Consider the following 15000-nt stretch of genomic DNA (forward strand, 5'->3'; position numbering starts at 1 on the left):
GAAAACATCTGGAGGTTACTTTGCGATGAAAGCGCTTAATTTTTCGCTTATGCGAAAATACATGTGTATAAACACATCTCCTAGTGTGCTTGAAAGGCTCAACCTGCGGAGATTCACAGAGATTGACATTTTTTCCAAGCAAATAGCTTCATTGGTATCATGGTGTCACGCAAGGTGACAAATGCTGTATTTTCGAAACAAAAGATGTCACGGAAGCAGACACTTAAAAAAAACATTAATTTCTAGGTCATCTTCAACCTCCTTTAGATAAAATTCAGAATACATTGCGATTTTGATTTTAGAATTTGATGACGTCACTGTGAAAAACCATCTATTGTTTTCTTTATTCTCTCTCCAGTGGGATCCATATGGAGGTTCAGTTAGGAGTCCAGTTTTGTACCGTCCGCTGTAAAATCTGTAAAATGTGGTAAGAACATCAATGACTCACTCGGCTATCGCCTCGTGTGCCACTTTTGTGACATCATCTGTGATCTATAACTGAACAGACGCACGGCAACATGCAATATTCATGACGTAAATCCTCTCACCTGGCAGAACAGCATACGTCACAGAGAGAGGGTCATGTTTCTGCGCATACAGCTCCTTCACACAGGCTCTGAATCCAGAGTTATTTACGTACTGAAAAAAATAATTCCAAAAATAAAAAATAAAAAGACTGAGAAAGTAGAACTTTAAAGACAAAAGTTGCAATCCGAAAGATAACTTTCTGCCCTCATCAATATTCTCATTTGGTACCGGTGTTTGGCATTATTTCGATACAATATTTTCATTTAAACGTTTGAAACAAAATGATATCTGACCTCAGCCCAAGCTGATATGGAGTTGTATAATGGATCGAGATTTCCTCCACCTGATGAATGGTTGGCAGACATCAACACTTCTGGAGTGTAATTGTACATCTTTGTAAACTTGACGTCCTGAATAACAGAAAGCAGGCATTTTGGACGTATGTGAATTGACAAAGCTGTTGATGATTAATTCAGCAAGTTATGACTAAGAGAAATTCAGCGTTTAGAGCTCATAGGTTCACTTCTTGTGTCACTGTCACGAACTTGTGCTGTAGAATGAGCTTGACGATCCCCTGACTTCAGTACAGCAGTTCAGTGTTGCGGGCTACGGGTCAATAGCCCATGAGGCGAAGCCGAATGGGCTATTGACCTGTGGCAGGTTTTTCATCAGTTCACTAGTTGGGTGATACTAAATATGAATGGCGTGAAGGTGAAGTCATGTTTTATGCGGTGGTTGGTTCCATGAACTTTGAAGCTGGTATCGTAAAATGACAATGTTCTTTCCAGGGCCTCTTCACTCTCTCCTTTTTTTAGTACTTTGTTTTTAAAGGGCATTTGTTAAGGCCACCGTCTACACGACTAAGTCAGAGAAACAGACGTTAAAGTCTCTAGAAACCAATCCCTAACTGAGCTATGATTGTTCTTAATACCTCACAAAAAGCATAGTTGAAATCCTCAGTCGGCCTTCTTGAATTGGCGAAGTATACAGATCCATGTTCTCTAAATAGCGGTCTGTGAATCACTTCAAACGCCATCCAGTCCTGTAGAATAACGACAGACAATGTACGAAGGATTAATAGCTACTTTTATACGCTCTTTATTTTAAAGACGAACATTTACAATTTTGGGGCGGAGGCTGGCCGTTCTTGATACATGTATGCTTTTATTTCATACTCGACAATATATCGCGTTTTTGATTGGTTAATGACTAATGCATAAATAGGTTATAGCCGGAGTGCAATACGGAAGTTTCTATGGAAACAAAGCGATGGAGTGAATTGTTGAGTATATATTTATGGTCACTCATGATGTTTTGAAACTTCTCAAATTGCACTCGCCTACGGCTTGTGCAATTTTGAGAACTTTCAAAACATCACTTGTGTCCGCCTTAAATCACGACTTGAAATACACTCGCGTTCCGCGATCCTATAATTCATGATGATGAAAGTTGCGTGGTATACTAAGTCCGACTAAAACGTAATAACAAAACCGCATTCTTAATTTTCACTCAAAACGTTCCTGAGTATTTGAGTTAATTGTTCTGTTAGACTACAGTTTTACGTTTCTTTTACTTTTATTTGTTTATACTACTCACAAAAACAAAAACAAAAATAAATGAGCAAATTAAAGGCGTTCTTAACAGCCTGGGTATGTTCTTAGTCTGTTCTGACGATTTTGGTTCATCTCCACCTGAACATTCTAATAAAAAAAGAGTGTAATGAACTAATTTTGTAAAATTGACAAACCGAAATGCTATCATGACAGGGCACGGTGTTTGAAATACGTAGCTTCCGTAGAAATGTTATTATTTATAGTAAACACAGAATCATATTTAATACAGAATTTTCTTTATTTAGAATCAAATACTGAGCGCGGACAGAATGAAGAGTCTAGAGTCACTACTCACAATATGGATACCCTTGTGAGCGCCGTCAAAGTTCTGCAATTCCCTGACGCAGATTTTAAAAGACGTTTTTGAGACGTCCTCAACCCACACCGAGGAAGCATCGTGTTTTATTCCTCGCTTTTCGTGCTCAGCAGATACAAGGACTGTGGGAGGAGACTTGAATTTATTCTGGAAACAAGAAAAGGAATAGGCCAGTTATTGAAAAATCTTCAGACATTTAACTTCGTATCTCCGACCCGTTTTGGTCGAACGAAGTATTGTATATGGTTTTGTTTTAACCGTACTCTACTGAAAACGGTTCTAGAAATCTTTAAAGCGCCATTCTTCATCGCTCAAAACGCCGATGAACACGGATCGAGTCCTTTGAAGATGGTTTCATAAGTGGTGTCGTTTTAAAAGGCATCGTTTTGAAAACGCTCTAGTTTATACTGAGACGTTTGAAAGGGATGACATCCAATGGTAGAAACTTATCTTTTGAAAACGCAGAAGTGCAGAAGTGTGTGGTTAGAGTGGAAAATGTGAAAAAGCGGGCGAGGATTTGCTTTCATCGTTTCTTAGTCTTTAAACAGGGGTTGACGAAAACGTTTATAAGAAAACGCCGACGAGGAACTTTGAAAGGGGGCGTCTGGTGGTTGGATTAGTTTGTCATATACTTTATTCCAAATTGGTCACTATTTTAGTATTCTTTTGTTTCCCTGCAAACTAGCCAAAATGGGCAAATACGGATACTAAAATGGCGGCCATTTTGAAATAAGGTGTATTTAAGAATGTTTTCTTCACCGTGGGCAGCGAAACAGTTCTGCAGCTCGTCCCAGTCCACCAGGTAGGCATGTCCATTTCCCCAGACACTGCTCCTTCAGGGGCTCCCTGATAAGCGAGCCAGTCCACCGTGGCAAACGAGTCACCACTTTTCCTCTCATTTCTGCCCGCTTGTGTGACGCATACCGTAAAATTATTAATTCCGATTTCCTCAACCCAGGCCACCACGGCTTCGTGGACGTAAGTGGGATCCGAGAAATTGGCGTGATTGACAGTAACCTGGACATGAATTCTTTTGTCGGGATAGAAATAGGACGAATCCAGCGGAACTTCCTCGCAAACTGCCTCGGCCCAGGATGGATAGTGGTGAAGTTGATGGCGGCCTTTTTCGGAGGGGAATCCTTAAGAAAAGGACATGTAATGTTAACGATTTTGATCAATCTCCTTGGTTTCTCTGTCAAGGTAAGTTAAGCATATTATTGTATCTTATTTCGGAAAGCAAACTTTTGAAAACGACATCATCGACTTTTAGCGATACCTCTTAGCGCTTTTTGCTTAGTTTGAATAATAATCAATCTTTAATGAGGAGGTCAACATCATTTGAGAGTGCTTTACGGAAGGATCCTCAGTTAAGATCATAAACTATAATAATGCAAAAAAAAAAAAAAAAAGACAAAGCATGATATGTAAAGTAAAAATTAAGATAAAAAGAATACATTTGGTAGATTACATAGTAAGTCAGATTGCCAATATTTAAACTCAGTAAATATAATTATTAAAAATTGGCTATAGACAAGGCACGATTGAATGCAGCTAGGATAAGTGATTGTCGAAGAGTAATATCTGGGGTATTCCACACTTGAGAAGCAGAAGTTGTCCAATGACCCCATTTTCTAGTAGCAGACGATTTAAGGTGGCTGAACAGAGTTTTTGATACCTATGTTTCATTTACCTTTTTCTCTAAAAACCTTGATCCTTTGGTCGCCAAATATGGTAGCAAGTTAACAACACGAACTTCGGTTTTATGATAGTTAAGGTGACGTATATGCCGTTTCCATGGCAACATGAATAAATATAAACAGGCCTTTAAAATGGGTTTTGTTTATTTGCAGAAAATCTGGTCGTTAGAATTTCTTTAGAATTTTCATGCACCAAGCAAGCACCAAGCAAGCAAGTCTAAGTGCGAAGTTTTTCTTATGAAATTAGTTTTCATTCATCTGTAAAGTAGAACCAATTACCATCACAAAAACGTCGCACTTAGACTCGCTTTGAAGAGGAGGCAGACATGAAATCGGAAATGGCCTATTCTACTTTGCCTTGCTTTAGTTTTGTTTGAAAGAAAAATTCAATTTGTTTCCTTCATTTGCAGTTACGTTTTCGAGGTTGAATAAAATGATTAAATGTCGTTAACTTATTCATTTGACGAAACTACGCTTTTCTATCAGCTCAAGCCAAAGGAAAGATTTAGAATAATTACCTCTTAAAAACCTCGATTAGGAATTCTAATATTATTCTCTATTCGACAGACAAACCTCCTTTTGTTAGTCTACAAATCTTAAAATTTAAAGTTGCCTCCCTGACTGATGAAAATAAAACCAATTGACTGAAACCTATATTCAAAGAACCTCTTCATAATAGGTGGATAATTACCTGCGCAGTCTCCCGGGTGGTAGATGGTATAGTTTGCTTTCAGCTTGCACATATCTTGCCTGTACTTGCACTCGTTGTCGTATGTTTTTCCCTTTGAGGAACATACAGGAACTTCATATGATGGACAGCTGGGTACACATATGCACCGAGGATCATAAGGCCCGAAGGCCTTGCAAACGGCATGGAAATCGCAAGTAGCATTAATGCACGGATCAAGATCTGAAAAACAATGGGTGCAGACAATACCACTTTCCCATGCGCCATTCCACGGACAATCACAGTCTTGAACGAAACTAACTGAAACACCTTTAAGGTGGCTCTGACCAGTTTCAACACTTTGAAGAGACACTCTCTTTAGAAATATTAGCATTACACACTGTATCACGTAACAGCAAATTTTATGGTGCCATATGAAACACCAGTTATTGCAGAACAAGATGCGATCATTATTGTGACGTAATAAGTTACACCCCTATATTTTGGCTTCAGTTGCTCATATCTCAAAAACAAATTTGGTGACCTCCATTTTTTATTGCTTGAAAGCGACCAGAAGGCCAAGATGAAACTTTCTGCAAAGTTTAAAAACATTCTGTACTGCAGAATCAGAGCCAAGTTCAGAAAAAAAAAAGGAGTTAAGGTGGCTCTGAATCTGCTGTACAGAATTTTCTTAAACTTTCCAGAAAGTTTCATCTTGGCCTTCTGATCACTTTCCAGCAATAAAAAAATAGGGGTCACCGGGTTTGCTTAGAGATATGTGCAACTAAAGACAAAATAAGGGGTGTTATTGCAGGGCTTTCCCGTTGCCAGAGTGACTAATTACGTCACAATAATGACCGCATCTTCTTCAGGAATAATTGGTGTTTCTTATGGTACCATATCGTAACATTGCTAATAAGTGATACAGCGTTGTAGTGCCAAACCTTCTAATACGAACGTTATTTGAAAGCTTTGAAACTGGCTTGAGTCAACATTGCCCAACTGACGAGAAACACTTTGTCATGTCTTGCGTTAGTTTTAGTTTACCTCCAAGAACTGCGAGATCAACTTTAACAGGATCATGTTGAACGCCCATGCCTGCCATGTCCTTAATGCATACGCGAACAGACGAATTTGTTACTTCCTATACAAGAAGTAAGGTGAAAAAGAAGGAGGTGAGGGAAAGTTAACAAAAGAAAAAAAGTTTAAAAAGCCGTCCAGGGAACTCATTCCTAACTGATTCTCATGTGCTACAATCTCTTCTCATGAATTCTCAGAACAAGTATCCTAGCTTAGCCAGCAGGCGGGCTCTTTCGTTGAAAATGGCGTTCAACGGAGGCTACAGAAGGACGTTACTGACAAATAATCGGAAAAGTTGGAATATGGCTGTTAGGTATTTTGGACACGATACCAACAAGCCATGGGAGACACGCGATAGCAAGGCCTTAAACTTGGTTCAGGAAAATCACTTTTTTGAAAACTTATCGGCTTGTTAATCTGCCTTGATCACTGAACAGCTACAGATGATATGATACGAAACACTGGTAACTTACATCTGACCAGGCACTGAGTGCATTGTCTTCCGGCCTCACAGAATTGGCATTTTTGCTGTCATAGTGGTGATTGATCGTTACTAAGACAACAGGAGGTTCAAAGAATACTTCAGAAAAGTTGAACACCTGTTAAGTGAAAAAAATACTCGACATAAGTAGGATCCCATTACCCGGACCTTCCATCTTTCATATTAACCCTCTGAGTCAAGCACCTCGCAGGGGGGCTTTAGCGGGTGTTCTCACAATAGCCAATCATAAGAGACCTATGGTCAGCCATTTATTACGTCACATGCGTATGTGACGTATGTGGACCACTTCACGTATGTTCTCAGTCACATACATCACATAAGTCAAAATACAAGATGCGGGAAAGGGTTGACTCAAGCGTACAGTACAGTTGGAAGCTGCGGGTAATAGGCTCCTGACATAAGCAAACGCATTTTCTTAGCCCTTCTTGTTATCTTGAATTGATGCATTGTTTTGGACTTTCAAAAATGGAATGATGATTGTGAATTTTAAAAAACAATGAAATTTGGTGATTACCTTGCAAAAAGCAAAGTTGTCTTTTTCGAGGGGAGCTCTAAGATTCTCAAACTCGATTTGCCCATAGTATGTCCACTGACCTTCTCCTCCTTGAAGAAATGATAACCAGTCCTGGGAGGAAAACAATCAATCGCTTAGTAATAGCGGAGCTCCGGCGGCCCCGAGCGGAGCACCATACTCATTGGAACCGTATTGCTGGTGGGCGCGTACGCACGACGAAGTAATAATAATAATAATAATAATAAGTACGCCAAACATGGTCGCCGTTTGCAGCCCACATCTTTGATATTGGACATCCATATTATGGTCAATTGACACCTGTCAAAACAAAGTATCCGCTGACCAGTATCACGTGACCATATCGTGGGCTCAGGTTTACAGCTTATCGAGGTCAGCTGTTTTTTAAGTTGAACGCTGACCAGGTACTGGTTTTCGATTGGATCGCAGGTTCAAGCCAGGTTAACTTCTTGCAAGAGTAGCTAAGAGTTCATCACCTAAGAGTAAGAATTACCCAAATTGGCCTAGCGTCAGAAAAATGTCTATTTTTAACCTAGCTTCGCGGGAAAATTTACTCCATTCAAACCCTTTGGGAATAAAATATTTTGTTTCAGGTATTCCATATCATTAAATGTGAATGCTACATTAGAATAAAAATACAATACAATACCCCCGCGAGCAGAGACCCTTTGATCTTCCTAGATAAATCGGGAAGAGTAAGGGACCTCTGTCAACTGCTTCGAATTTCTTTGTCGAGCTGCCGTTAAAATTCAAATGTATTCGGGTGTCAGTTACGCTCGACCAGTAAACGCAAAACCACAAAAATGAAACAAACAGTCGGGATATTTTGGAACCATTCTGGTAAACACACGACAACCAAGGAATCATTTCCTTGGAAACTCAAGATAGTTCATACTTTTAGAGTGCCATTTTACTTTCTACTGAAAAATTTATAGGTTTCTGGCAGACTAGATACGAAGGAAATACTCATAGGAATTTAGACAGTTGAAGAATTTTAACCCCGGGAGATATGAATTGGGTTAGCCAATTTGGTTTATTGTTTATTTTCGCGCAAAACTTGGTTTAAAAATAGACACTTTTCTGACGCCGATGGGGACAAACATGATAGCAGACTCTTACACTTGGGTAATGGATTCTTGCTTCTTGTAAAAATGAATGACACGGGATCGGAGCTCCACTTTTAGGCTTGGCTAAATCTGTGCGTTGTCAGTGGATTTTAAAGAGGTTGCGAGCCATGATTCGATCGGTCAATTAAGATGTGACGTGTGGATAGTCTGTCGGGTACAACGTGATTTTATTGGCAGTGAACAGTGATATTGACGCGTTTTATTCCGTCTTTTGTAATTTAAATGTGAGAAGGGTATTTGGGTAAAAATGAATTGTTTAGTTTAAACTTTGTATTACCACCTTTTAGAGCATAAAACGATAAAAGCAGCGGTAAATAAATAATGGTAATTGAACCGAGTGGAGTGCAATTTGGTCTGAAATCATACGTGTGATTTCAAAATCGAACGAGCGCGCAGCGCGAGTTCGATTTGAAATCACAAGTATGATTTCAGACCAAAATTGCAAGACACGAAGTTCAATTACCACTTAATTTAATATTTATTACATCCATTTAGAAATCATTCAATTATTATTTATAGCTAAAACACAGGATTATAATCAGTACTAACATTTTATTGATCCAGTTGAGAACAAAAGTTGCAAAATTCGCCACACAATGGTTTTCTTTGTCTTTCGTTTTCCTGCAATTTGATTGGTTACCTTAAACAAGCCTTGAAATCTGATTGGCTGTTTTGTTTTAGTGTTCCTTTCTCATTGGCTGAGGAAATGATGAGATTTAGATCACAACATAGTGCGATTTGGGAGTAAATCGCACTGCTGAGTGTCAATCAGATTGCAAGGATCAGCAGTGATTTCTAAATGGATGTAATAATGTGAGAAATCGATGCGACAGAAATGAAACTTAATTGCCTTGAGACAGAAAGAAAGCAGTGAGGCTCAGTAGTGAGGACGCTTACAGACGGACATACCTACTTAATTGACCACTCCGCCCCCCCATAGGGACTTTTCAGAGCCAATGAAACATGATCATGACAGAACAGAACAATAATAACAACTGTTAAGAATCCCAACTGGCCGGAGGCAAACCAGTTGGCTATTTACAAGTGCAGCTGAGAAGGTGAACCAGGGAAGACTACCAGAAACAATAATAACCAGTGGTCAGAACGGGATTTCCGGTTCTCAAGGCACAAGCTCCCCTACCCACCGGGTCGCACTGCTCGCCTTGAGATCAGGAGTTCCTGGGTTCAAGACTCGTTCTGACAACTCATTGAATTTGTTCCTGGTAGTCCCTGGTTCAACTTCTTGGCCGCACTTGTAAAAAGTTGTAAATCCTTGTAAATGGGATTCTTAACTGTTGTTGTGTGTTCGGTCGTTTCGTTGATTGTGTTTTATTTGGCCCTGAAAAGCCCCTGTGGGGAGCGGTCAATTAAGTATATATTTAGTTTCTCAACTTGAAATAACGCCGATCAGATCAAGCCACTGATCCAACGTACACCGACAGGAAAATTGTCCACGGTTGCTTGCTTCGAAACTCTGTATTATTGTATTGCATTTAAAGAAGGTCACATGACAAGACGTATAGAGGTTCTAAAGTGTAGGGTTAGTGAACATTTTAAAAAATTAACCCAGCCTACTGCACGAAACTGCATTGCAAGGAAATTAAGAGCATTGGAAATTCACTGAGCAATTGTAAAGAAATCAGTTCATCCGACTGGTAAAACTTTACAACAAAGAGTTTTTGATTATGATTCTGTGATCACCAGAGATCAGTCTTTGACAAGTATAATTCCACGCTCAATCTCATTGAGGTTCAACAGATTTTCTGATCACATTCAGCGAAAGAAACAGTCACTTACCACTTTCATATTTTCATGTTTTCCGTCAAATGTTTTCACTTCACGGACACAGACTTGAAAACCGGTCTCCTTTTGATCCTCAATCCACATATTCATGGCATCTTGAGGCCTGGCATTTCCACCTTGGCGTACAGTGGCAAGAATTTTTGGAACAGAGGAAAATCGCTGTAAAAAACAGAGGTTTAGTTTACATTTTGCATTTAGTGTATGTTTTTTAGGGAACTATTGGTTTTATTTCCCCTAGTCTCGACATTTCGCGTTTCTTCCTCCTTTCCCCCCCCCCACGCCCCATCCGTTGCATTCCCATCCCGACCCCTCTCGTTGCCCCCAACCCCCTTCCCACCTCCCACATTCATCGTCCGCATTCTTAATCCCCTCAGAAAACACTTTTGTCTATACTCTTGGTCTGAAACGGGTCATTTTAGACAACAAACGATATATCCCAATAAGTCATAGAGGTTAAAAGCTTTAATAAAAACTGTTCATCATCACAGGTTAATCCTCCCAAGAATGCTAATCCTGAGGATGTTTTGTGACGCAACGATTAAAGCACTCGAATTATTTCGGTTTTTATCTTGATTTGAGGGGAACATTCTATCCATGCCTTGCTCCGGCAGTTGTTTTCACTCACATGTCATCTGAAAGGATGTTGGGGTTGGGGTTTTTCGATATCTCTGCGTTTAACGAGGTCTAGCCCGGAAGTACTTAATTAATAAAACATTAACCGACCGCGAAGACGGTAGAATTGCGGGGATTTAAAGAAACAAAGGCATTTCCACCTTGTTTTAGTTTTCCACAATACATAAATCATGCAGAGACATACCCTTGAAAAGCCAACTCTTGAACATTGTGTTCCACTAGTAAAGGTATTGAAAGAGACAGTGTTAACCAATGCCCCTTTCGGCTCGCCCTGGAATGAGACCCAATTCACAATGACGGCGCCGTTTGTGCCAAGACCCGATTCGAGCACGCAAACCCGGAAATTCCTACTCGTGACATTGGCGGTCCAAACGACAGCAGCATCGTAAACTCTATTACGATCTTCTTCGTGGCTGATTGATGCGAGAACTCGAATATTGAGTGAGTTGGAATATGCGCGAGCGAATATCACAAGTTTACAGTGGTGCAATATCGGGTATCTATTGGTAAAATTCAGCTTTCCACGTTGGAAAAATTGTGGCCCTGGTAAAAAGAAAAGGTTTCAGTTAACGCTGGCAGCATCTTATCACATTATTATTATTATTATTATTATGATTATTATTATTATTATTAATTATTGTTAGCTAGTCTTCAGACGTATCTTCCCATTTTCAAATTGATTGGTTTTGGGTGTGGTGCAATTGTTAATCTTTGTAGGAAAACAGCCGGGTCATCTGAAACGTATGCGAGTGTTTTGCTGCATTGAAAATGAGCAAGAATTTTCACGGTTGAAAGCTAAGTATGAAGAGCTTTTGACAAGTTCCGAGACAGTCAAAGAAATGATTCCATGACAAACCTAGCAAATTTGACACATTAGAATTTCCGTATCTTTGCACTAGCGTTTTTCAAGATGATGGTATAGCGTTAAAGAAAAGTTAGGATGTTCCCTAAAGAAAATACAAACAAATTGAGCGATTTATCTCACAATTATATCCACGTAACTTTTTACGTTTTCTATAAAACCCCCAGAACTCCACCTTAAAAGTTCCGTCCAAAAGAACATTGCCTCAATGACCTACCTCGTGGACGTTGAGCCAAACAGCCAACAGAGAACAATATCAAAAGCGTGGCGAACAGCTGAGAAACTGAAAACGCTCCCATTTTTGCAGAAAGGGAGGGAAATTTCAGAAAAATAGGGCTGCAGCCTGTTCCCTTTGCAAGACGTGCACACAACTGTAATCTTCCTGTAGTGCACTTACTAATAAAGGGCTCGCTTGTACTTGAAAGAGTTTTGAATTCTCATCACATCTTTCCGGGTCGATGTTTGTGAGAATCTGGGGCTTGAACAAAGGAAGTATACCTGAGAATAGAAGCGACTTGAGGGTGAAGTTTGGAAAGTCTTCTTCGCAAGAGCGGGAGAAAGTAGAATTTGATCAATCAGGTCCGGAACAAAGAGAAATATTACAGCAATATACGAAACTGCTAAGGAATAATAAGTGTAAATCGGATTTAATACGGCTGGTTTAAGCTGTTGACAGTACAGCACAGAGAACCAAAACCCAATGGATGAGGATTTTTTCCACGTTTTGTATTTTTTACACAGCATTTCTTTTGACAAAAGGAATGACATCCGTATCTGTTTCAAATGATTAGCTTTAAAGACGAAAAAGTTGTAAAAATGCAAGGAAACAAACCTAACCACACTTGCGTGCATACGTTTGCGCTATCGGGTGATCTACGTTTGCAATCAATCCATCTAAGCTACACAAACAACTCTTGACACTCCAGCGCTGAAACGGGAGGCCAAAAGGCAATGTGTCATGATGGGGTGCCCTGAAAGTGCCCATAACTGTATGGGATGATAACTCGGGTCATGATTTTCAGCCTGTGCACTAATTAATCAGCAACAACGTGTTTGAACTGATATGATGAAGGAAGTAAATAGGTAACCAACTACAGTGTATGACCAGGAAAAAAGCATCTGTTTTTAACGAGAGGACGCTCTAAGTCAACTCATTAATGTATGTGATATGTTATGGGATATCAAAATTAATGGCCTTAATATGACGCAGGTAATTTGTTTTTTTTTCTACCTAATAAGGTCATTTCTGTTGTTCAGAACAACAGAAATGAACTTGTATCGAGTTGCAGTCATACAAGGAAATTCCTTCTTAATAGCGTAATCCCTTAATAAGCCTATAAGATTCATTTTTAGCAGTTTACTGCAAAATTGGTTGTCTTGTTTAACCATTGCTATGCATCCTAGCCAACAAAGAATCGCTACCGCTTTTTTCAAAATCACTAGATAGAAACCTCGTTGAACCGCGACTCGCTCGATCTTGCTGCTCGATCGCCATTTGTGCTGGAACTATCAGTTTTTCACCTCGTTTCAGCTGTGTTTTCACATCATTCTACCTCATACGCCCTTGCTGAACTAGAATCAAGTCTTTACCGCATCACGTTGCTGAATTTGTTTTGGAACTACTTTGGACCACTGGACTGGAACAACGAACTTTGCTTTTTATCGAACTGACCTTGTAAATTTTCACTGGAATGGCATAGAAACATTGTAAATCTTAGGAATGACATAGAAAAATTGTAAAACTTTAGAAAAATAAATAAGTGGTCGACAGCCGTGAGTCCACAGGAAAAAAAAACAAAGGTCTCTCCTCTTTGAGAAGAGAGAGAGAGACCCTGGGAACGAGTTTACACGGTTGCTTATCTGTTATTTGAGGTTTCCTTGGGACTGTCAGTCACACTGTACATCACTTGACCGGCGCAAGGCGGCTTAATTAAGGTTAGAGCTACAATCTCGGACAAAACTGTTGAGACAGTAACACAAATTCGCCTTCATTTTTATACATCCTCACTTAATCACCCCTTCGCACTCCCCCCCCCCCCCCTCAGTCAATGTTGCTGAGTATCATCCTATGTTCTACAGTATATTTCTGCCCAAGAGAAATCAACATTGAGGTTGGGGGGGGGGGGGGGGGAGAAAGGGGAGGGAAAAGGGTAGGTTTCAAGCGGTACATTTGGATAACTTGTTAGACTACCAAAAATGTTCTTTTGTCTCAACAGGTTTTGTCCGAGATTGTAGGTTGAGAACGCCACTAGGGAAATTTGGTGAAAAAGTCTCAGCGTTAAAGTTACCATGTTTCAAAGACAACTTGCTTCATTGCCGATGGTAACTTTCCGGGTTTTGACATCATTTAACTGGTACCGGTCACCAGTTTGATTTTACTGTTAAGTTACCATTTGTAAATTTGGCGGGCTTCATTGCGCATAACGCCAAGCCGTAAAAGTTACTCCTGGAAACGAAGCAAGTTGTTCTTGACAATATGGTAACTCAATCGCGAAACTTCCTAAGGGGCGTACTCGGCTGAGAATCGTAGCCGGAAATGCTTCAGGAATGTTGGCTGAGTTGAATAATAAATGAATGAACTGTTCGAGTGAGGCTTGAGCTGCTTTCGCCGATCTACGGCATCCTAGCTGATGATCATCCGTACATCTGATGATCATTGGCCGCAGATCGGCGAAAGCGAGGATTAATTTAAAGTTTTCAAAAGCAGCTCAGGACATCACAGGGGCACCCAACGAGAATGTAGTTCAAAACCACTTAAACATAGCATTGTTAAACGTATTTTACTATTTAAACAGTAGATATAGCCATATTTTTATCCCCTAAAAATTTTTCATCTATTCGGATTTCCTAGCTGAAAGTCTAGTTATCCGAAAACTATAGGGATCAAAACTTACCTTTTCGAAAATTTCAGCAAGAAAAAAGGCCCCCGAAAATTCTAGGTGACCTTTTTAGGGTAAAAATCCGTTAAAAATGGGCAATTATACCATTTTTCAGATGTTCGAAAATCCTAGGAGAGGCAAGCAAGCAAGAAATTTTACAACAAATGTTCCGAAAATTCTAGATCTCAAATCGTCTTCCGAACAGATATTTTCCGAAAGTTGACGTTGGGTGCCCCTGACATCACTCGAACAGTTTATTAATATGTTATTCATCTAAATATGCTGCTAAAGGACAATATCAAACGTCTAATGAATGTTGGAGCATTTTTACATCTGACCGAGGGAAAAGAGAACGACAAGCCCTAATTCCTTTGCTTTTGACCGTACGCTATTCCGCGCGATATAGGCCACAGTCGTCAATTTTTTAAGGGGTGATTTTATGGGCCGCCCGTTACCACTAAGAGTGGAATGACTGCGTTATGCCGCGTATTACATCTTTCTAAGAATGGAAAATAATGAAACTCTTGTGATGAAGGAAATTTCAATGATGAACTTTAACCTCAGTAAAGGAAAAAATTAAATCGTTCTACCACTAATGATCAAGGCAGAGGTTGGACTTCCGGCGTTTCGACAGAAAGTGGATACAACCCCGGTCATTAATCGTTGGAACGCGTGACACTTCACGGACACTGTACCCCGTCCCTTCCCCCCTTATAAATTTGTCAAAGTTGGGAAAAACCGCTAGTTTTGCGAGAAAATGT

General features: G+C 39.8%; 1 protein-coding gene across 1 annotated transcript in view; it reads right to left on the minus strand.

Moving 5' to 3' along the window:
- The window catches only part of LOC138012627 (uncharacterized), a 20516-nt gene extending 8613 nt beyond the window's left edge, over positions 1-11903 (minus strand). The window contains exons 1-12 of the mRNA XM_068859450.1: positions 11578-11903; positions 10683-11041; positions 9860-10024; positions 6918-7028; positions 6375-6500; positions 5869-5965; positions 4846-5064; positions 3217-3596; positions 2437-2604; positions 1460-1570; positions 822-938; positions 549-639 (exon numbers count right to left, since the gene is read on the minus strand). Coding sequence (XP_068715551.1) covers positions 549-639; positions 822-938; positions 1460-1570; positions 2437-2604; positions 3217-3596; positions 4846-5064; positions 5869-5965; positions 6375-6500; positions 6918-7028; positions 9860-10024; positions 10683-11041; positions 11578-11659 — 2026 coding nt within the window. The 5' untranslated portion in view covers positions 11660-11903. The remainder of the gene's footprint in view (positions 1-548; positions 640-821; positions 939-1459; positions 1571-2436; positions 2605-3216; positions 3597-4845; positions 5065-5868; positions 5966-6374; positions 6501-6917; positions 7029-9859; positions 10025-10682; positions 11042-11577) is intronic.
- Between the last annotated feature and the right edge of the window lie 3097 nt (positions 11904-15000).

Source organism: Montipora foliosa, chromosome 8 (assembly GCF_036669935.1).
Source record: "Montipora foliosa isolate CH-2021 chromosome 8, ASM3666993v2, whole genome shotgun sequence".
Lineage (NCBI taxonomy): Eukaryota > Metazoa > Cnidaria > Anthozoa > Scleractinia > Acroporidae > Montipora > Montipora foliosa.